Source organism: Choloepus didactylus, chromosome 17 (assembly GCF_015220235.1).
Source record: "Choloepus didactylus isolate mChoDid1 chromosome 17, mChoDid1.pri, whole genome shotgun sequence".
NCBI lineage: Eukaryota > Metazoa > Chordata > Mammalia > Pilosa > Megalonychidae > Choloepus > Choloepus didactylus.
The window spans coordinates 45,529,568-45,553,508 of NC_051323.1; the positions used below are offsets into that span (position 1 = coordinate 45,529,568).

Sequence of the window (23,941 nt, forward strand, 5' to 3'; positions counted from 1 at the left end):
ACCCCTGCCTGGGACGTCCCTGCGGGAGCCCTGCTACCTGCAAACCTAAGTCCTTTCTGACTGCTTGAGCCCAGCTGCCCTTCGCCCTTTGGAACCTCCATTTCCACATCCGCTCCATCCCACTGAGCAGTATGAGCACACACAGACCATGCGGCTCTCAAACTGCTTCATGCAACTTTTCTGAAGGCAGGGACCTGTTGGCTTCAGCTGTCTCTTAAAGATCGGTGCCAGTGTCCCATTTTCTGTGAATTATTTAATACTTCATTTTACATATATTTAGCCCATGATAAATCCACAGGAAATAAAAGCCACCAGCAGTGGTAGAATCAGAATACTTTAATAAGATATCAGTGTCAAAATACATTTCCTTATAAAGTCAAGCTCCCATACAGTTATAATGTCGTCAGTAGGAATTCAACAACATAATGTTCACGAAATCATCATGTTGACAGGGAAGGTTAATACGAAGCATGGAATATTTCTCAGTGTTTTAGTAAAACTGTAAGGGTAAAATGCCCTTAATGTTGAAGCAACACACACACAAGAAATCAAACACCAGCGTTTACATGTCAGTAACCCTTTAAGTTTGCCACCGTGTGTCCAGCAAAGCTGCGGTGCTAATATGTGATGGAGGCAACACCATGACCCAATAATTTTTCTCATATAACTCAGATTCCTTTTAAAAGTTCATTGTGTGTGTGTGTGTGTATGTGTGTGTGTGTGTGTGTATGGAAATATGTCCATCTGGGCTTGCCAAATTCTTGGCCTCCTGTATGTGTGTGTGTGTGTGTGCATGCATGTTTAGAAACCTCTTCATTGTACCCCTGACAGAAAGTTCTATGTGGCTGATATTCAGAAAGCCAAAAGGTATCAATCACCCTCTTACCCAGTGAGTTACAAAGTGCGCTGGGAACACTATTTTCAGTGCTTCCTACCTATACGTGTCACTTCCAGTGACAACGAGACATCAAGGGAGGGCCTGAGACAGGGTCCTGCCCCTGCAGGGCCTCCTGCCACTCGCCAGCAGGGGTGCTGCCCCGTGGCCTGCAGGGCAAGTGACCGTGGGCAGCGGACGGGGGCTGGACGGGGCTGACCAGGGCAGGTGCCCTCCCTTTCCGCACATGCTCAGTTCAGCTCCGCCGGCTCCCAGGTGGTGAGCTACAAGGAGGTGGTGACCATCACATCTCTGAATCTTCACTTTCTTTCATGCATTCCTGTCTGAACCATTTTATGGTAGTTCTGAAATACCCAAATCTGCCACATGAAAGACCATTAGAGTCACATAGCTCAGTGCACTTGAAGGGCTAGCAACAAAACCTTAGGGAAGATGAAAGCACTTCCCCTCCCTTAGCGTGTGCCCTGCCCCTGTCCCCTGACCCCACGGCGCCCGTCAGACCCTGCCGGCAGTGATAATAATAATACATACATACATAAGACACACAGAACATGAGGAGAAGACAGCTCGTAATGCTCCCACTTCACGATTCCACGTCTCGCATTGTTTTTCACGCCTATAGCAAGTCACAAAAGCAAAAAGCCCATAGAGGAGAGACATAGAGCAGTGTTAGTACAGGCCTGGGGGAACTGTACAATTCTGCAGTGGCAGCAACACCAGGAAAAATAAAATTAACAGCTTAAAAAAGGTCTTAAAGTGATTTTGTGAGCAGGATTCCATTTCTAAGTTTTTAGATATTACAAAGTACCCATATATATGATAAACACTTAACCCAGATATAAATCTTCTTAAAAAAAAAAAAAACCTCAGTTATATTTTTGAATAATAATAATAATAAATCCACTGAATGGGTAGGGGGCAAGAAACACCAAACAGTTTAGTAAAAGCCGCAATGTGCAATTTTCACAGATAACCACATACACTGGAGTTCACCCTTCACATTGTTTTTTTTTTTTTTTTCCCAAAAGTCGGTATCAAAATTAGAGCAAAGAGTTGGCTTTAAAAAAAAAAAGACTAAAATTTACAATATGGTGATTAGTTTATAAAAAGAAAGGGTAAGGGCTTTGGGAAGGAAAGGTGACAAATCAAGCTTGCAAAGCAAAATCATTTTTGTTTCTCTTTGGCAACAAGAACCACCACCACCACAAATCGTTTTAGTTACATGAAGCCAAAGCTTTCCCTACAGAACAAGCATACACCACACTTGTTAGTATGGATATTGTGTGCAGTGGGGAAACCTATGGATAATATAAATTAGAAGGATTTGAAGGTGGGGGAATAAAAATCTTATAAAATTTAAGAACATCTTCATTGACAGAGCAAAACGTAGCAGTTAAAACAACTGTGTATTTTTTAAACCTGGATAATAAAGTGAGCATCTTCAGGAGAAGGCCACTAACTGGTGAACTGGGCAGGTTGGCCAGGTAAGTACATCTTGCAAGAAGTGTGTTGGTGTTAGAAATATCTAGTTGCAAAAAAAGACTTAGAGAAAGAAGCTGGTGGACGGGTGGGCAGGTGCCTGGCGGCCGGGGCCTGGCTCAGGTGGCCTGGTCCAGGGCTGTGAGGAGGTCCCCTCCCTGTAGGAGCGTGGAGCTTCCTGGCACCGGAACGTTCACCTCACAGTCATATCTCGTTAATTCGGGCAGGAGATAGGGCTCAAACGAGGGCCCCAGCAGCCGGCTTGCCATACCTGAAGGAGTGGATGGAACCATATTTTAGAAGCCCTAAACCAAACATTCGGAAAAGCATCTATAGCCTGCAAGGCTAGACGGGACGGAGTATAAGGGGAGAGACAGAGGCATTTCCAGTGTTCCTTTCTGGGGGTACAGGCAGGGCAGACCTCATTTCACTCTGTTCCTTCAACATGGTCTTTCCCAGTGACCTGCTCCTTGCTCGGAGATGGAGGCAACAGCAGACGCGCCTTGCTGGGTGGGGTGCTGGCACCCAAGTAAGAGAGAAGGCACATGGTGCTGGTGGCAGTGAAGACAGGATCAGGGAAGAGAGAGGAGGGTGTGGAAAGGAGCCCTGGGGAGGGCTGCCTGGCCTTGGGGGTTTGGGCATCAGGACATGCCTGGGCAAGGCCTGGGGTCGCCCATTCCGTATCCGCCACGCAGACAGCAGGGAGGAAAGGCTGAGCGGAGAGAGGGAACTCTGAACCATCTGGCCCCTGCACACACCCACATCCTTCCCCATGATTCACGGGCCTGATGATCCAGTTTCAGGATCACCACCCTTGGCAGCTCCTCCTCCTCACCCTGGGCCATTCTTGTAGCTAAAGAAGGACGGAGGGAGGCAAAGGGGAAACTCCCGGCAGTCAAACCTGCCTCTTCCCAGAAGTGAGGCCTCGGCGGCTGCAGCACACAGGAGAGGACGGCTGGAAGCCCTTCCTCGCCACTCCTCTGAGTGGAATGCCCTCTTTCCTTCCCCCTGGCTTCATCTGCAGAGCCTCATCACCCAGGGCTCTCTCCCTGCAGACCCTGAACCCACACCACTGCCAGGTGCTGCCGCCAGCCTGCCTCTCCGCACTGAGCTGCCTGAGCGGGTAGAGGCTGGTTCTCACGCCTCTCTGAAGCCCCCACACTATCAGTGGATGATTACTCACTACCCCTTTCTAATTTCCCCCCTTCTTTTGAATCTAAGTTGAACGGAATATGATTTTTCCTAGATTTCGCAGGGCTCAAAACGGGAATGATAAAAATGTTAGCTACCAATTCACACTGATTTCTACCAGTCACCTGACTCAGCACTTTACATGTGACTATCTCATTTAAATTTCCTGACATGCCCAGCCAACCAGGGCAGGGCTGGGATTTCAACCTAGTGCTGCTCAGAGGCTCTCAAGCCTGGAATGCTTATTTGCCCCAAACTATATTGCGAGGAAATCATGCTCTTGCAGGACAGCAGTCTAGCATGTTTCTTCAAAACCAGTAATTATGTTCATGCCAAGAAGAAACCTTTTTGTGAAGTTATCTTTGTTTAGCAAGATGGTATCAGCTAGGATGGCCCAGAGCAGAAGGCAGCATCAGGAGGCTGCTGCTGCTCAACCTCCCAGCAAACAAGGCCCACTGGGCCCCCGCCAGCGCCCCCCGCCACCCTCCAGGAGCACAGCAGCTGGGCACGTGTGCAACTCAGCTCCCACCTGAGCTCAGCGTGATGGGCGTTAAGGGAAGCAGTAGGCAACACGAAGAGCTGAGTATAAGACACCGGCTCCCGGGACTCTTGGGGTCTGCTGAGGCCCGATGACCCCTGATGATTGGGGGTGGGGGTGGGGGTTCCCTCCTGCAATGATCCTGGGGAAGGAGCACTTTGTCCTTATGGCAAGTGCCTTCTTGCCCTGAGCTGAGATCTGCTGCCAGTCCACCTCCCAGCCCTCGCCACTCCTCCACTCTCACTTCCCCTCGCCAGCCCCTCACTCTCACAGCCTCCAGCCCTCTTGCGGACCTGTCTAGCAACCTCTGTCTGAACTCAGCAGCATTCCGTTTTCAGAACTGCACGGTGGTGAACCCAGTCTCCAGCCCACTGTGATCTGCATTCTCTCATTCTGTTTTCCTGGCCTGAGTTTGTGTCAGGAAGTTTTGTTTTTCTTCCATGTCTCGGATCTCCCCTCTCCCCCCACTCCCCAGAGAGCCTGATCAGTGACTGACGTGTCCCCAGGCCCTCGTGGAGCAGCAGCCTAAATCCTAGGGGGCGTGAGCCATTGCCGAGCGCCCCCCTGGACCAGGCACCGTGCAGGCCCTTGGCTGACAGGCTTGGCCTCCGGGAACCCACGGCGGAGAAGTCCCACGGAAAGGACCTAGCACAGCAGGTCGGGGTAGCAGGGACTCACAAAGGCAATTTTTAAAGTCTGTGATGCTTTTCCAAATGCTGGGTACTTTTCCTTTGCTTCAAGCCACACCAGGCAATATTTACTGAACTACACGAGGGCGAGGGCTTCTCCCTCTCCCTGCCCTCAGGCCTCCCACACCGTCCAGGTCCTGAGCACACCCACCTGACACCCTGTGAGCCGACGGCAGGCTGTAGTCCTGGTACTGGGGGGTGTAACACTGCGGGGGGAACCCACTTTTGGCATTTTCTGTGGGGTTCATGGCAGATGGCGGCTGGGGCGGCAGCAGGTGTCTCAGGGGCTGGCCCAGGCCCCTCATGGGGTTTTGAGTGAACTCATCTGAAAGATCAAAGCAGAAAGTGAGGGGAGTGTGGCCATGCCCAGCCCGAGTGCAGGAGGAGGCTGAAGCCCCCAGCTTCCTCCTTCCATCCAGAAGCACCTCGAGCCTCCAGGCCGAAAGCCAGCCCTGGAGCCTCCCAGCCCAGAGGTTTTTGGCAGTGTCCTCTGAGTGAGAGTGGAAAGGGGGAGGTGGGGTTTGTGGAAGGTGGGACAGAGGGCACCATCCTTTTCTCTCAAGGGAGAAGCCAAGGCTCAGAGAGGACGGCTTCCACCTGAGACATCCCCCCACCAGAACCCTGGGAGGCCTGCTCACCCATGGGGACGTTTGCACTCAGTGGCTTGTCCAGCATCAAAGGGCAGTTCCCACCCCTGAGGCTCTTCATCCGTTTCCACATCAAATGTGAAGTGCTGCTGCCTGGTGGATCCCCCTGGGTATGGGAAGGACAGATGTAGAGGGGAGAGGGCCCGAGAACCAGGTCCCCAAACCGAGGCAGGGGTGGCATGGCACAGGGCAGCTCTGCCAGGAACGGGGTTGGGTGCTCACTGTCTCTGACGGGGCCACTTCCCCAGCCCTCCCTGCGGCCCCTCGCAGGTACCCCAAGGCCCTCACAGATCGTATCAGAGTCTCCCGCCAGCCTGAGTCTCTGTTCTCCACACAACTCCCCGCCCAGTCTGCCCAAGGGCTGTGCAGGGAACCCACGGTGACGCCAGTCAGGAGATGGCTCACCCCACTCGCGTCTTGGAAGGCTTGCTCTTCATACTCCAGCTGCCGCTTCAGCTTCAGCTTGTTGGAGAGGGCTACCATGGCCGGGCTCATCACATCTGGGCCCGGAGGCCCAAACCCCTTTGCAGACCTGCCAAGTCCAAGAGAGTGGGCCGTGAGGGAGCCGGAGACCCACGCCATCCCAGTGCCTGCATCTGAGCTGAGGGCCCTTCAGAACTAATGCTTATGGCTGTGACTCTGAGACCCCAAGGGCCGAGTCTTGGAGAAGGGAGGGGTGGAGTGGGCTGCAGGCCCGGGCTCTGCCACTGCCTCCCCTCCTCAGTGTCCTCCTCATGTAGCTCAGATGCTGCACAGCTGAGGTCACCTGCACCACCCTCCACACATCCCCACCCAACCTCAACTGTCCCCAGGCAGCCTTCAGTCTTGGCCACGTTTGTGGCTGCCCAGGTAGGGTGATATCCGCCTTCGGGGGATTTCTTCTGCCCCAGATTCTCCCCTGCCCTACCTGAACCACCCTCCTCCCCTTTGCTCTTTGGTTGGTAATTCTACCGTGGGAGACCTGTTAGGGTTCTCCTTAAAGGGCAAGTGCCCCAAAGAAGAACACCAATGGGTCCTGGGAGCTAGAGTTCACATACCAACCATTGTGACTTAGCCCTCTAAACTCGCAGCTGGTTGAAATGAATCTTGCTGGGGAGATTTGAAGGAGCTGAGAGAAGGCAGGTAGGGGAAGGTAATTTTGGAGTCTGGGCATTGCCCAGGAAAGCAGCTGTGGTGGGGACCCTGGCATTCAAATGGCAGGGAAAAGATGTAAGTCATTTTGTTTTTGAAAAATTGAAAAAAAAAAAACAGTCACTCAATTTTCTGCAATCCGTGGTTCAAATGATGAACCCTGGTTAAGAAAGGCACGTAGGTGGTCCACATGGAGTCATCAGTGTTCAAAGCCCTCAACAAGCCGATCCTCTCTTCTTTCCTGTACTCAGTCCCCTCTTGCTCTGCACCAGCCCCGATAAAAGTTTGTTCTGCTCTAGGCCTCATATGCCACAAGGTCATTCCACAAAACCTGAGCTCAGGGTGGAGAGAAGGGCTAAGTGGAGTATCAGCCAGCCAGGGGGTGGGAGAAGAGATGATGTGATAGGGAGCCTTTCTGGGGGTCCAAATATCCTACCAGTGGGTATCTATCTGTCCCCTTCCTGTTGAGCACAGCCAAGTCTCTCTGCCACTTACCTCTTCCTGAACATGGAGAGATGGGGTGAGGTAACAGGGGGTCCCAACGGTGATGCCCCTAAGGACTCAGTGTGCTGATCCCCAAGAGACCACTTTGTTGATCCAAAATGTAATGGCGGATCAGGAGGCCATGGTGTGTTGGATCTGCCCCCCATGGAGGAGAGAGGGGTGCTAGCCTGGCCACAGCATGGTGGCAGGGACACCTTGCTTCCACCATCAAAGAAAAGGGAGGACATGGGCCGGTGCTCAGGCTCTGTCTTCTTGCTTTCCAGCTGCTGCTGATACTTGTCCAGGAGGAAGGGGCTGTGCGAGGCCATAGGGGCCAGTGGCTGAAAGATGTTTGTCATGGTGCTGAAGCAGTGCGGGGCATTGGACTGGGGATTCTCTGGCAAGAGCCGCTCCTCTGGGCAGATGGGGCTCAGCTGGAAGTCTTCTCCATCCATGGGGATATAGGGTGCCAGTGTCTCTAAGTCCAGCTCATTGAAATCAGTCTGTGGAGAGACAAAGCACAGGCACGGTGGTGGGCAGAGTCTCAGTGGGTACCCCTCACAACCGCATTCCAGCTCAGCCCTGCAACTCCACCCAGTCATCCATCTCAAGCACAGCTTCGATGTTACTCCCTGTGTAAACCCCTGCATGACTCCTTACGGCCTGCCAGGAAAAACTCAGACTTGTCCACCTGGTGTGCATCACAGAGACTGTCCTCTCCCTGTGTTTTAGCTTCTTTTCATCCTGGGCCACAAATCGCTAAGCTCCACTTGATCATCCCCTACCCATGCCACCCTGGCGTCCCCCCTGTCCCCCCATCCCCACCTGACGTGCCCTCCTCTCCCTTTTTTCTGCCTGGGGAGATGGTTCCGCCTACTTCAGCCCATAGCAGTTGCTCCATTTCCTGATCTCCTACAACACTCAGGCCTGTGGTTACACACTTTGGCTCCCTAGGAGCAAAGGGCACCTTTGTCCTCATCTCTCTCACATCCCAGCACAGGCCCTCACACACAGGTGTGCCCAGGGTGTGTCTGTGGACTGCTTGTAGGGTAAACACCCGGTCGCAATGGTAGAGGGACGTGGAGATGACCCCTTCACTTCCCAGAATCATGACGGGTCCTACAGAGAATACTCATAAGCAGAAGCAGAAAATTACAGCCTCACTAGGGGAATCCAGCTTATTAATGATCAGAACTACATGAAACGGTTAAAGAGAAGAAGTAATTATGCTTAAGTACTGAGTATAAATCCTACAAGAGTTCTGTGGGGGAGGGGGAGATGCCAAGGGCTAAAAATAAGGGAAGTTTTGCAGAATAGCTGGAACTTGTTCCAGGTAGGATAAAGACACGAGCTAAAGAGCAAGGGGGAAATCTGGATGATTAGCCCAGACTAAGACAAATAGTGGATTTATGATTTTCCCTTGCGTTTTATGAAATATGCACCAATCTACCCATTGTATCCCTGTCTACATAATTTTTGCAAGAATATTTGGCCTTATGTAATAAATGTACTCCTGAAAAGTTGCATGCAAATGAAAATTTGTCAATCAGATATTGTAAAATGTATTTAAAATAAAATGATTATTTCAAAGACTTGTAAGATGAATATGTTTGTGAAAGGAGTAATTGTCCCTAGTTCATGCTTTACAAATCTGGATATGTTTTTAAAATGTAGGGTTTCCTTAAGGAAAGGTTCACTTGTACCTTTGGTTTTCAACTGCACTAAGAAAGTTATCCAAGTAACTGGGAGATAAGTCAAGAGTTAAGAATGGAAGAGCCGGACGTGACATGCGTCAGGCCGAGGTGGGAGGAGGCAGTGGCCACAGGCCCCGTTTCCCTGCACTCTCCCCCATTCATGGACCAGGGCCTTGGCCAAGCATCCCCACTGGCCTTTGCAACAAAGGCATGGGGCTGCAGGAATGGAAGTGAGCCTTGATCACCTGCCGTGGGGCAGGCATGGCATACCCCCCGATCTCCACGGCTACCTACCTGGGGGTTGCACTGCTCCTTTGTCTTGGTGTCCACGGCAAAGAGCTTCTCAATCATTTCAATCTTCAGATCATCATCCAGAGATGGGTAATGCTCCTCAGGGCTGCTGGGCTGGGGGCCAGGAAGGAGGATATGGTACAAGTCGAGGATATGGTACAAGTCAAGGATATGGTACTGATCCTCCCAGAAGTCCAATGTGGAAGTCGCCCACAGATTCAACTCCCTTCCACTGAACAAGAATTTGCAGAAGGGCCACTACTTAAGAGCTGTATGATGTAGGTCAATTCATCAACCTCTCTGAACCTCAGTTTCTGCATCATAAAATGAGGCTAATACCACTTCACAGGGTGTCTTGAGGAGCAAAGGGTAAGGCTGTGGCCAGCAGGGCCCAAGAAACTGCCCAGCTCTAGGCCCTGTCTAGGATGGCTGCAGCTCTGCACAGGGACAGAGCAAGGGGCACACAGCACTACATGACTCAGCCCATCTTCCAGGAACTTATAATTGAGATGAGGATGGAGGGTGGATAATAAAAGCAAGCAAATGGCAGGTGCATGTCATGGCCACCCTAGGAGGCTCCATGATGACTGGAGGAGGCAGTACTTCTGTCTGGGCTGTTTTCTTTGTCCCCAGGCTGCAGCCAGGAGGACAGACTGACAGGGCAGGGGGCTCACCGTGGAGCAGCTGCTGCTGGTGCTGGTGCTGGGCGTGGTGCTGCCCGGGTTGGCTGCCTGGGGCACAGTGAAGGCGGGCAGGCTCCCGGCCTTGCTCTGGGCACTGCAGTGGCTCCTCAGCTCCTCAGCCCACGAGGGCAGGATGGCTTTGCCGTAGGCTGAGGACTCCTCGAAGTTCTGGCTCCCTGTGGAGACAAGGGTCTGCCTGGTTAGCAGCCACATCTGGGACACTCACCCCCAGGGCAGAGGAAGCCCAGAGTTGCACAGAGGGCTCCCATGGCCTGGACATTGTGCCTGGGGCCAGGCCCTCAGTGCCCCGAGGCTTCGCTGGGACAGAAGGACCTTTAACAGGGGCAGGGATTCCATTCACAGACTCTCTTTAAAGGGAACACTCCTTAATTTTCAGACTAAATGTATTAGAGCTGAAGAGAATCCAAAATGTAGAAAAGAAGGTTATGCGAGGAGAATTGGGCATTTTGCCTCATTATTGCTGCAAAAGGGGGAAGCTGCACGACAGTCTTGTCCAAGGGCCCATTGTCCTTTATGATTCTCTGAAGTGGCGACTCTCACGTGGCCTCTTCGGAGCGCATCTAAAAGGGCCAGACCCAGTTCTCTGCGGTGGGCCAGGGGAAGTGCAGTGGCCATGGCCAGGAAGGGAGAGGGTGGCTGTGGGTCACAAAGTGCGGTGTGGGGGGCTTCCCAGTGTGCACATCACGCGTGCATCCAGGATGGGAGTGGGGGCAAGCACCGAAAACTCGGCTGGGGCAACGCATCCCCAGTGGGGTAGGTGAATGTTTTAAGGAAATAGTGCATTTTTAGGGCTTAATCCTGGGCCTGAAGTGTGGCTCCATTCCTGCTTCTAGAGTTATTTCTCCCAACATGATCTCAACCTGCTCCTCTGCCTAAACAAATGAGATATCCCAGTGGCCTTGAACCAGACCTCTTGCCTCCCTCCCCCATCTCGGACTCCCATTGCCTGTGGGAGAGTATCGACTCCGCAGGGCCCCCTCCTCTCCTAAGCCCACCCAGGAGAGCCCACTGTGAGGTCACGCACAGCTCAGTCTTACTCAGTGGAGGCTGCATACGTGATTCCTTCCTTCCCAGTACAGAGTGGACACTAACAGGTGATCAGCAAGACGTACGAAGGGGCAGGGATAGCTCTGATTAAGGAAAAACTGTGGCCAGGGAGGCCAGTCATGGTAAGAACCCCCACCCCCAACCCAAGAGGGTGCCTCGGGGCGGCTCAGGTACGAGGGAAAGGGGTACCCACCAAAATCCAGAGAAATGATGGCGTCTCCTGCTGTGGGTGCCAGCTGGGCCAGCTCCTCGGGCTCCTCCTTCAGCTTGGTGAACAGGAAGTTGCTCTTCTCAGACCCGGCCACCTTGCCACTGCTGTCAAAGATGCTGTTCATGGCCATCAGGTGGGGCTTGAACAGCGATTCTGTCTGGTCCATGGAGAACACCACATCGTTCTTCTCAATCTCACTAATGGCATAAAAGGGTGCTTCAGACATTCTGCATTTCCCAGCAAAACCCCTGTATCCCCCAGACACACTGAGACCCTGACAGCTAAGCTGCTCAGCCAAAAAAAGATGGGTAGGGATGCTGTGGGCCCCTATTTTGTAAAGGACCATACAATAAAAGTAAAGGTTTGCTTGCTGGAGTGCCTTCTGAACACATGGCTGTTTTGGATGCTCTTTGGTTACTGGTCACAGACGGGTGGTGTGCAAGAGGCTTGCAGGTTTTGTTTTCGTGTCACCCTAGCAATGACCTTCTCTAGCTTTCTTCCCAGGTGCTACAGAGGGAAGATGTTACATCTCCTTTTTCCAGAAAGAATGAGCAATTCTCTTCCTTTTTCCCAGTTCAGAAAACACTTACAAAGTAACTATTGTGTGCTCTCCACCTGGGTAAGAGGCATGACAGAAATGACAGGGAAAGGGCAGGGGAAACACCGTAGAGGGGAAATCCCAAGTATCCCACTGTACCCAGGACATCCACGGAAGGTCCTCTGAGCCATAATGGTCAGCACTGGAAAAGCTCCCAGGTGGGGGCCCAGATTTCTGAGCAGGTGGACAGGTTGGTGGGGCAACGTCTCCAGGCCCTGAGGCCCGCCAGCCATCCCACACTCACCTGAGGACGTAGTTGACACACATGATGCACTGGGGCTGCAGGTTGCGGGGGTTGTAGATGACGGTCCCCTGAGTCTCCAGCCACACATAGCCTCCGTGCTTTGCAAGCATCCGGTACTGGCCACTCACCACCTGACCCTTGGTGCACACTAGGGGAGGAGAAATGGAGTCAGAGGTCAGGGAGGTGGGTGAGCAGCGTTCCCACAGGGAGAGAGACCTCACGGGGGGGGGCAGTCTGCGGGGACAGGACTGGGTACCAGGACCATGGAAAGTGAGCAGAAAGGGAGCTTGGGATCATCCCATCAATTCTTCATTTTAGATATAGGATATGGAGGCTCAGAGAGGTTACAAGACTTGCTCAAGGTTCAGCAGCAAACGAGAGAACCACTGTACTCTGTGTCTTTGCCATTGACTCATCACCAATCCCTTGACAACCCTGGATCCCCAACTGGCTCAGCTGTGAGCAGGACCAGGATGGGCAGCACCTGCTCTTCTTTCCCCACAGGGTCCAATCGGAGCCTCCTCCATGAAACACTCCAGGGTGCTGGAGTACTTGCAAGCAGCTAGGAGAAAGCCTGTCCTCAAGGTCGCTATCGTCCTTTGCAGCAGAACCACCTCAAATGCCCTGCTTATGAATAAAATCCCTATGTATTTTCTTTTTCATGGATACCCCTGAATCTTCCAGGTCATCTATCAAGCCTGCCATCTTTGGGGTCACAGAAGGTTTGTGATCCATAGCAAAGGAAAAGGTTGGAGTTAAGAAAGAAATGGGACCCCAGCACCTCTTTATAAGCTATAATAAATACTTTTTTCCATCTTCTCCCAACTTCCAGAGGAGGCTGCCTGCTAAGCCTTGTTTTCCCTCCCAGACTGTTCTCAGTGTTCATTTAAATTTGGTTTGCACTTTATAAAAACACTGGAGAAAGAACTCCCTCCTCCCATCTGCACCCATTAAAAACGAATGAATCACTTTAAATGAAAGTCTAGTAATGCTAGAATTTCTGGTCGTCTTCTGATCTTCCTATTTACTTTCATTCCTTGAGAAATCATTCCTCAAAACCCCAACTCAGAAATCCTCAAATCACTGAGAATTGGGAGGTAGCACAGTGGAAAGATGAGGAAACCTTGGTAGCCTGGGGACTTTGGGAAAGGATAATTACTGGTTTTGGTTTCCTCATCTGCAAAATGGGATAGTGACAATAACAATAGTAATGACAATAACAACTATTAGCTACCCAATATACAACATCAGTTGGTCATGAGGCTCCAATGCGCCTGCCTAGCTTATCAGACACACAAATAAGGACTGAGCCTCTCTGACAAGTACAGTTCAGGAAAAGCCGTCTTCTCCCCAAAGCTATGACTGCATCTACCTCCCAGGCCTTGTCGCAGACAGTCTGTTAGAGGTTTGAAGTTAACGTGGGGAGGGGCCCTGTGGGATAATCCCCATGATCTCTGTAAATCCAGAGTCGCCCCCATTCTCCTGGGAGCTCTTGGGCCACACCCCGTTCCCTACCTCTGTGCGGTTGAGGAATGCAGCTTGGGTCCCAGTAACGCTGCTGGTAACCCTTTACGTTTCAGTTTTGCTTGGTACATCTTAACCCTCTTCAAAAATCTAAAAGTTTCACCATGGTGCAGGAATGACTGCAACATACATGTGTACAGTGCTTCGTGGTGTTCAAAACTGTCTCATAAGAGGAGTTCATTTCTGTAAATCAATTAGAAGAGCACCTGGCACATAGTGGCACTCAATAAGGATCTCATTTAGTAGACAACACACTGCTTTACTTCTGGAGAAAGCGGGGCTTAGAACTCTTGAGTGATTTGCTGAAAGGCTCTTCAGTGAAACAGTGGATAGGAATATAGTCCAAATTAAAGACTCTTAGTCTAAGCTTTTCCTGTTTGCTTTTCATTTTTAAAAATCAACTTTATTGAGGTTTAACTACATTCAGTAAAAATGCACCCACTTTAAGCATACAGTTCAATGGGTTTTGACAAATGTATACACCCGTGTAATTACTGCCACAATCAAGACAGAGAACTTTTCCATCACCCCAAATTTCCTTGAGCTACTTCACAGTCGATCTCCATTCCCACTCCTGGACTCACTGATGTTTTCTGTCACTATCTACTGAAATGGTCTTTTCTAGATTTTCATATAAATGGCACCTACAGTAGGTATTCTTTTGTGCCTGGATTCTTTTCACTCAGCATAATGTTATCCATTTGTCTGTGAATGGAAGTTGAGTTGTTTCCAGGTTTTGGTTATTATGAATAAAGCTGCTATGAAAATTCGGGTACAAGTCTTGGTAGGGATGTATATTTTCATTTCACTTGGATGCACCTAGAAGTGCAATTGCTGGGTCGTATGCTAAGTACATGTTTACTTTATAAGAGGCTGTCATATTATTTTCTAAAGTGGCTGGATCATCTTTGTTTAATCTTTTAACAAATTCCTGTGCCACAGAGAGGATAGATAGTGTCCTCTTTTAACATGAGGAAACTAAGGGCAGAGTGGCTCAGTGTTATATGGGACAGGTGACAGAGCTTGGCTGGACGACGGGCCTCCTGGCTCCTAGGACAGTGCCCTCTTACCACATCAGCCTGATCGAGTCACCTGGAGGCCTGAATTTGCTACTCTAAACCATTATGCACTCCTCGGCCAAGAGAAGTAACTGTTGTCCTCCCTGCCCTTCCTTTATCAGTCCCATCAAGGCTCCCTTATTGTAGTAAAATGATTCTTGCACAATTTCAAGTGCCTGGAGTTAACTTATTTAGACAGTTCTTAATGCAGACCAAATTCTGGCTTATTCTTTGTGATTAAACAGCACAAGGAGCAAAGGTTTTAACTGCATTTCTAGCAATCACAGGCAAGGGCCTGCTTTGTCAGTGGAATATAATTACACCAGCTCTCTAATCGTCCGCTCATTAATGCCAGCCTTGGTGAGGGGCCTGCTACTTGGCAGATAGGCTTTTTTATGGCCTTTAATCTTGTTTTCCTAAAAGCACATAATGTCCTCAGGCAACAAAGGGAAACTGAGCCCCCTCCTCCCAAAACCCACCCCCTGAGAGTAACAATGTATAAATTACTAATCCATTTGGAAATGATGATTGCAATTATCTGAGTCTGGTTTGAGGACTGAGCTTCCCCAGTCATCTCTACATTAAACCTTTACATGCAGGGACCCACATTTGTATGTGCAAATTCAGGCCACGGGTGTGAATCTGGACCAGCCTTTAGCCTGGGCCTCCAGTCGTTCCACACCACCAGTGTGAGTCGGTGGTGCAACTTTATTTGTACAAACCCAAAGACAAAAGTTTCCCTGGTGTCTCCCCCACCCCAGGAGACAATACTGTCCTCTAAGAATTCCCAGGAACATTTATCCCCTGGTCCGACTTCACTCTGGGCTGTGAAGGAAGGCTGGGTTTTCTGTAAGACTACACTCAAGGAAGGGGGGCCCAGAAAGCCAGGCCCTCAGGACTCAGTGGATGAGCCAGGCCAGAGTCCGAGCCTCCTGGGTCTCGTGCCTGGATGGTTCTGTCAACAGGCCCTTGGGAGCAGGAATTCCTCAGGGACCAGGAAAGCGTGGGGGACCCCAAAGTGAAGGCTGGTGCCATATCCCACAACTTTAAAGCTGGCCAGGCTAGGACGGGGTCACATTCATGGGTCCACAGCAAGAGAACCTGCACCACTGCCCCATCCCTAGATCCCAAAATGGGGTTGAATCTGGGCTTTTTGTTTGTTTATTTTTACCAGAGAGCACAGTGAGAACCTTCTCTGAGATGTCATAAGGGGCACTGTTGTTTGTCAGATCAAACCCAACAGCCACGGGGAAGCAGCAGAGGAACAGATTAGAGGGATCTCACTCCTTAAGAGAGTGATAATGGTGCTCACCTACAGTTTATGGGGTTGCTAATCTGTTAGGTGCTCTGATCTTGGGATAGATGGAGGGATTTAGGGACAATGCAGGAATAGCAGCCCTGCCATTATCTTCATTGCCATTTCAAGCAATAGCTAATCCTGGGAACCCAAGGTCAGCAGAGCCAATGGGGATCTTCTCAGACTTACCTTAACTATTTTAACCTTCTATAATTTCTCAGCACCTTCATCTGCCCCATTGTGGACACTTCTTCTGATGCAATTGTAACTTTTTTTTTTTTCCTGCACATGGGTTTATCCTTCATTCAGCACCTATCTGCACCAGATACTATGCAAGATTCCGAGGCTAAAGATACAAGCCTGACATGGTCCCTGTCCCCAAGGTGCACATAGTCCTCTTCGTCCCTCAGAAATAAAATTCCTTAGGGCAAGGATTGAGTCCACCAATTTCTATTCCTCCCAGACAGCCAAGTACAGAGCTGAAGGCCTAGAGTCCTTGCATGTTGATGAGTTGTATGGGTTAAGGGAGATTGTCCTGGGTCACTTGCAAATGGAGGCCTCAGTTGGAACATGGCCAAGTGAATTTTTTAGAACTGTCCTGCCCAAAATAGTAGCCATCAGTAGCTATTTAAATTTAAATTAATTAAAAATAAATAAATTCCATTTCCTCAATTGCATTAGCCACATTTTAAGTACTCAATAGGCACATGTGGACGACACAGATATAGAACATTTCCGTCACTGCAAAAAGTTCTGTTAGGCAGCCCTGCTCGAGCACCTTTTCACAACTCAGGTTTCTTTTAAGGTGCAAAGCACAGTTTCCATATGCCATCACTGGGTTGCCAAGAGAGCCTTCTTCAACTGACTTCTTTTGATCCAGCAAATAGCTCTTAAGAGAACCATGACCCACCTCTACTCAGAGCACTAAATATCAACATATTTATTCTTCCCATCAAAGTTACATATTAAGTTAGTGTCATACTGCCTTCCTCTCTGCCTAGCCCAACCCTCCCCCATCCTGCAAAGTGCAACTCAAGTGCCCTGTCCTTTCCTTTCTGTAACTCTCCCACCCCATTTCATGACTGAATGGATGCACTTGCATCTATCGAATGTAACCTGAGTTGATCACATGTTGTTTTGAATTGCTCTGCAGGGCTCGTCTCATGACTGTGCAAACTGTTCACTGCAAAAGGCTGCACAGTGGAGGTGGTGCCTGGGCACTGAGATTCAGCCCACTCTCCACTCTCCAAGCTGGGAACCTTGGTGAGGGTGTGTCCCCCTGGAGTTAGCGCCCATTTTTCATATTTGCATGAAGGTGCCCTACGGGCTGGTGGCAGCCCTAGTTCTTTACCCATCTTGAAGGGATGTGCCTTGTCTACCACAAAGGATAGCAAGCTCTGGGAAGAAAGTGACCAAGTCTTCACTTGTCTCATCAGTCTCACCCCCTCAGGTCCAAATTCCACAGACATGAGAAAGCCACACAGGGCACCATTGGGACTTACGGTTCTGGTGACTTTTGGTCATGTTCTCTGAATCCAGGGCATGGTAGAACTCATAGGCTGAGCGGCCGAGAAGCTCCTCAGGGTGGTAGCCAATCAGTTCTGTGATTCTGAATTTTAAAAAGAATAGACCATGTTAACTTGGCACAGCATGTGGGCAGGGGCACAGAGAGCTTAACACAGAAGGTGAATTAAACGCACGTGTTCAGACGAACACACTCCAGAATTCCTGGTGGGGCCATTCATCTAAGCAAAACAACAGCATGATCAACCTGCAACTGTGGGCTCCACCCGAACCCCCATTGTTCCTGCCCTTCTGAAGTCATGTCTCGGGAGGAAGGAAAAGCACCTATTCAGAGAACTCCTCCCACCACCCAAATCCATAGCTGCCTGTTCTCCAAGAGCTGTGGAAGGAGCCCTAGCTTTTGCAGATGAGGGAACAGAGATCCAAGAAGGGCAGACAATTTGCTTAACATCCACAGAGGTGGTTGGTGACAGAGCAAGAATGAAAAGTGGGGTCTCCTGATTATTAGATCAAGCTTATTCTAATAGAGGGTGATACAAATGAAAAATGAAAATTAGGTGGCCCCGTGTGGGGACAAAACGTGGAGCTGGCCCTTTGCCTCTTAATTAGAGTGAGCAGGAGCCTTGGGCAGGGGGAACTCATCTGTACTAAAGAACTCAGTTTTGCATGCTTCTCCTCACATCCTGCCTTGGGATCTCAGAAACCTCCTAGACACAGATTTGCCTTCCAGGATCCTCCTACCTGTCTGTCCCTACTTCAAGGACAAGAAAGAGGGCAGGGGATGCTGAAAGGAAGAAATAAAACAATACAAAAGCAGAGACACAGAAACGTGTCCTGCTCCTTGTACTCTCTGATAAATAAGCAGCTATGAAATGACTGGACTTTGCTGTCCCAGATGTGGAAAATCCTGCAGGATCACTTACCACTCTAGGACCATTTGTTCTGTACTGGATCATGAAAATAAACAAAGTCCTGCCCATGAACTACCAGAACAGCCATCCTACCTAAGGATTATTTCTCAAAATCTTTGTCTCACAAGTTTTTTTCTAATGTATCTGTTGTCTTGTCTACCTCACCCAGCACAAGTTAGAAGAGATGCTGTAAGTTCACTCTCTCAGCTCTATCTCAGGATGCATGACTTCGGGGTATGGCCCTGTCATTTGTCCATGTTAAGGAGGAATATCCACAAAGAGGAAAGCAAAAGCAGAAGGCAGAGTAATGGACTGTCAACCTCCTCGCTCTACTTTCTCTCCCTCCTCCACACTGGTTAAAGTCTGTCAGACTAAATTGCTCTAAAATATCACTTCCATCCCACCACTCCTCTATTTAAGAATCTACAGCCTTCCCAATTACCAACCACATCAAAGTCAACTCTGTCTAACTTCTAAGTGCCCCCGAATCTAGTCTCCATCTTGACTTTCGACCAATCTGCAGCACGTAGCATTCCCCCCACCCTGGCAGACCCCTCTCCTTGCAGTTTCCCACACCCGGCACTCATTCTTGCTGTGGAATCGTTAGGCTTTCTCTTCTCTGCTCTTCTCCAAGCTCTAATTATTGCAGGGCCTGCTCAAGCCCTCACCTTCTCCATAGAGTCTTCTCCAATTCCTGCAAACCTCACACAACGTCACAGAGAATCACGCACTCATCTCCTCACCTCCTAGGCTGTCCTGAACTCAAGGACTACTTTCCTGTTTGCCTCCCCATAGCAGGTGCTCAGAAGCCACTTGAGCAGACGGTGGACTGGTTTTCTCTTTGGACCCAAGGCACAACTGGAGCCCTGCCTATTGCAGCACTGCTAAGGAACCTGGGCATTAATGAGCTATTTTTCTTCCTAAACTAGAGTTGAGTTGCTTCCAGCACACTGGTGTGCTCACTCACGAGCACACACCCTTCAGAGGCCCTCCCCCGTGACAGTCGATCCATCCTTGCTTCATTTTGAAGGTGTCTGGTTTTCATGGGAAGCAGGCAGATGGAAGGCAAGCTCTCTGGCGAGGTGAGACTTGGGTGGTTAAAGCCTTTGTCAAACAAGGGGCAGCGGAGATTTCTCCAGTAGGATTTGCGCTCACGTGCACCAGCCAGCTGGTCTCAGACCGAGAAGATCAGCCCCTCTCCCAGTCCTGAACAGAGAGGCCTCTGAACTCCCCGGCCACAGACAGGTTCCCAGCAGCCCGGTCCAGAGCGGCACCCACGGGGGCCTTAGCTGAGGTGGAGATGGGGGATAGTGAGGGGACAGGAGAGCAGGGCTGGCCCTGCCTTTCCTACCACTGAATTTCTTTTCGGCCAAGTCAAATGCCCTTCAAGCTTGGCCCCGGGATCAGAATTGTACTGGTGGGCCCTGCTGGCAGTCAGCCAGCCACTACAGGCTCATTGATTTGTCAGATAAACTGTGTCTGGGAAGGTCTAGAACTTCCAAGGGGCCCTCAAAATGAAGTGATGGGATTCCAGGAAAGAGTTGATTCTACTCCTTGAAAGACTTAACTTTCCTATCAAGACGAGTTTCCTTAAATTAAAATGTTCAAAGTAAATATCTATTATGATCAGACTGATAATATAATATTCCTTATCTAATTAATGTACCATCCATTGAAAGGCACACAATGGGCATGATTTGTAAGTGGACAAACAAATCCAGCTTTCTGAATTGCCTGCTATCTTCCCAGTAGCAGTTTTCATTTATCTTGTCAACTAAAATAAATATTTAATGTCTCTTTCTTCATTCCTTTAAACAGATTACCATAAAAACTGGGAAATACACATACTCCAAACACAACTGAAGGACATTTGAGTTGTCAAGTTTCACAAAGCCAGGAAACCCCAACTTAAAGCTAATGGTCATTTGCCTCCGTCTGCAGGCACGGAGACGCCAGTGCGGAGGTTAATGAACTGAGCTTGTTTATAGGGTCGGGCACCACAGCACAGAGGGAACCTCCAGCTATTTCCCTGAGTTCCAGAGACGCCTCTGGAGCTGGGCTGTGATAACATTGCATCTGCTTTCTGCATCAGAGGCAGGAAAACTATTTTTTCCTTTCTTTCTAATTAACAGCCCCGTATTCACTGGGGGAAAATACCAGGTTGGGGCACCCATAAATTTAAAAGTCAACTCAGTAGGGCTGTTCAGTTTCTAGAGAAAAGGGAAGTATAGAAGGATTTAATTCAGATTTCAATATTGAGAAGTACAGGGAACACAGTTTAATAACAAAGTGGAAAAAGAAACAGACCTCGGATGAAATGAGGAGAAACATGTAGACAGAGAGAAGGCCACAAGAAGGCAGAGGAAGAAAGAAAAAGGGAAATAGGGGGAAAAAAAGGTTGGTAAATTCTGAAGTTAGTGTTAACCCAAGTACACATGTGGATCAGACTTTGGACTTCAGAGCTAGACATGTCTTCAAAATGTAAAATGACAGTTATTCATTGTTTTTCAATTGCTCTTTACCCTTAACAATGTTCAGAGGCTCTGTTCATAATGTAGCAGGGTTCAACCTGTAGCAGAGCGATAGGAAGAAAATTATTCCTTTGGCTACAGTGTCAGTGACATTAGCCCAAGAGACAGAAGAAATCCAGCCTGAGGCCTAAGACACCCGCCCCCGCAACCACCACACGTCTGTCCACGAGGGACACGGCGGGCAAGTTCCACGACTTCAGAGGCCACTGCCTGGCATCAAACGAGGTCTGGCTGCGGTTTTTACCCCTGTTCCCTACACAAGTAAAGATTTGCTGAATAAATTAATCATGCAAGCAAGATGGTTAGAGAGTATTAAAACTATTTAAGAGGATAAAACTTTTAAGTACTTTGTAACCACCTATTTGTTTTCCAAAGAATGTGTTTGCTAATAAACCAAATTTATATTCAAGTCTGCCCCTTTCCCTCCACCTTCCTGGCAACGGTCTCTTCCTGAGTCACCTCACTTTTGTTTCTATATATGCTTATAAACTCCGGAACTGCATTTCCTTAATAACATTCAGACTACTCACTAACTCAGACTTCAGTGTCTCCTGTTAGTTTTAATATATTTTAATCCAGATTTCATTTGTTCTCAATGACAGTACTTAAGGGTTGTGTTTTCCTCCTACACTACACAGCTATATAAAACCTGCACAACCAGCTCAGCAGCTAGTGGAAAATCAATTTGCATTCTGTCAGTGTGTGTGTGGTGAGGATACACTGGGGTGAAGTTATACGTAGGAAGGGAGCCCTGACTTGATCTCGGCACGACCCTGCTCCGACTCCTACCAACAACACAGCCACCAAATACCACAGCTGCCCTCACTGCCCTGAAATCCATGAGCAACACGAGGAAATCTGCTTTGACTTGCAGCAAGAGAAAGGCAAATCATGAAGAAGGAATGATTTTTGAATTGTAAGATCTATCAAATTTTGAAATAAACTTCAAAGAGAATTTGCAGAGCTACTTCTTTCAGGCAGTGTTTTGAACAGACTACATTCGACAGGATAAAATGTAAGCATTTCTTAGATTCTTAAACTTTGTTAGGGCTGATATAAGAACATGGTTACCAGAGGAAATGGAAATGCACAAGAAGAGTATTTAGAGTTTCTTCTAAGTCAGGGATTTGCAGAAACACACTACACTCTCAAATACGACATGTAGAGAGAGGTTCGTGTATATTTCTGCAAAAATATTTAGAATAAACTGTATACGAAATGAAAAGTTATGTAGTATTAATCTGAAAAAGAGATCACCTTGAATTTAAGATGATATTCATACTCTTGAAAAAAAGTAAAACAAAAATAAGTGTATTGATTGTATCTTATTATGCAAAATACATATACACTTTTACTATTAATTTGCCTGAAGTTGGTCTATTTTCTTCTCAAACTTCATTAATATTGCCCTTTTTGTGTTTTGATATACATACGGGTGTGGGACTGTGCGTTGTAACTCATAGCTCTTGAGAATTTTCTTTACGGACATTCTTTTTATGATCTTCAACTTCTCACACTCTTTTACTATTCCCAACTTCTCTGAACATATATCATTTGACTGAGAAAATCTGAAATTCAGATATCTTAACTTACTAAACTATAACTCCTGATATCATTACATCCTGTGAAGACTTTAATGACAAAACAGGACTGCTCTTGAATTCTTTATTTTCTCTGAAAAGATTATATGACCCTCCTGTTAATTTGAAAGTTTCTCTGTAATTTTTGATACTTTTCCCCCTAGCATACTTCTCTTGTCTACATAACTTGCTTTCATAATTTTTTGGTTTTTATTAAAGTTTTTTTTTTTTACAGACATTGCAGGTCTACAGAAAAATCATGCAGAAAATACAGGATTCCCACATATCCCCTCCAGCTTTCCCTATTAGTAACACATCGCATTAGTATGTTACTGTTATTGTGATAGATGAAACAATACTATTATAATTACACTATTAATTTAGTCCATAGTTAACATAGGTATCACATCTTAAATTTAAAAATTAAATTTTAAAAGAATCCTTGTTCTGGTAACATATATATAATACTCTAAAACTTCCCCTTTTAACCACAAATACATATTTCACTTCAGTGATACTAATTAAATTCACAATGTTGTGCTACCATCACCACCATCCATTATCAAAACTTCTCCATCATCCCAAACAGAAATTCTGTACCAATTAAGCATTAATTCCTCCTTCCCTTCCCACCCCAGCTCCTGGTAACCTGAATTCTAGTTTTTTATTCCATGAATTTGCTTATTCTAATTATTTCCTATCAGTGAGATCATACAATAGTTGTCCTTTTGTGTCTGGCTTACATAGCTTAAGGTTCATTCTTGTGCATATATCATAATTCCATTCCTTTTCACAGCCGAATAATATTCCATTGTGTATATATATTGTATTTTGTTTATCCAGTCATCTGCTGATGGACAATCAGGTTGCTTCCATCTTCTGGCAATTGTGAATAATGCTGAGAGGAACAGTGATAAACAAATATCTATTCAAGTCCCTACTTTCAGTTCTTTTGGGTATATATCTAGAGGTGGGATTGCCGGGTCATATGGTAATTCTACACTTAACACTTTGAGGAACTGCAAACTGTCTTCGACAGTAGCTCCACCATTTTACATTCCCACCAATACTGGATGAATGTTCCCATTTCCCCCCATCTTTTCAACATTTCTTATTTTCTGTTTTGTTTTTTTTTTTTTAATAGCAGCCATTATAGTAGGTGTGAAATAGTATCTCATTGTGATTTTGATTTACATTTCCCAAATGGCTAATGATTTTGAGCACCTTTTAATGTTCTTTTTGGCCATTTGTATATTTTCTTTTGAGAAATTTCCATTCAAGTCTTTTACCCATTTTAAATGGGTTTTGTGTTTTGTTGTTGAATTGTAGGATTTCTTTATAGATTCTAGAAATTAAACCCTTACCAGATATGTGGTTTCAAAAATTTTTCCCCCTTCTGTAGTTTGTTTTTACTTTCATGATGAAGTTCTTTGATACAAAGACATTTTTAGTTTTGATGTAGTCCATTTTGTCTGTGTGCCTGTGCTTTTGGTAGAAAGTCTAAGAAACCATTGCCTAACACAAGGTCCTAAAGAGGCTTTCCTGTGTTTTCTTCTATTTTATGTTTTGGGTCTTATATTTAGGTCTTTGATCCATTTTGAGTTGATTTTTCTATATGGTGTGAAGTAAGGATCCACCTTCATTCTTTTCCTTTGCAAACGGAGATCCAGTTTT

General features: G+C 47.7%; 1 protein-coding gene across 1 annotated transcript in view; it reads right to left on the reverse strand.

Moving 5' to 3' along the window:
• Window positions 1-321: 321 nt before the first annotated feature.
• The window catches only part of EPAS1 (endothelial PAS domain protein 1), an 86,544-nt gene continuing 62,924 nt past the window's right edge, over window positions 322-23,941 (reverse strand). The window contains exons 7-16 of the mRNA XM_037807808.1: window positions 17,224-17,330; window positions 11,843-11,990; window positions 10,983-11,197; window positions 9,713-9,897; window positions 9,042-9,152; window positions 7,066-7,556; window positions 5,845-5,971; window positions 5,431-5,545; window positions 4,944-5,117; window positions 322-2,645 (exon numbers count right to left, since the gene is read on the reverse strand). Of these exons, the coding sequence (XP_037663736.1) occupies window positions 2,494-2,645; window positions 4,944-5,117; window positions 5,431-5,545; window positions 5,845-5,971; window positions 7,066-7,556; window positions 9,042-9,152; window positions 9,713-9,897; window positions 10,983-11,197; window positions 11,843-11,990; window positions 17,224-17,330 (1,825 nt within the window). The 3' untranslated portion in view covers window positions 322-2,493. The remainder of the gene's footprint in view (window positions 2,646-4,943; window positions 5,118-5,430; window positions 5,546-5,844; window positions 5,972-7,065; window positions 7,557-9,041; window positions 9,153-9,712; window positions 9,898-10,982; window positions 11,198-11,842; window positions 11,991-17,223; window positions 17,331-23,941) is intronic.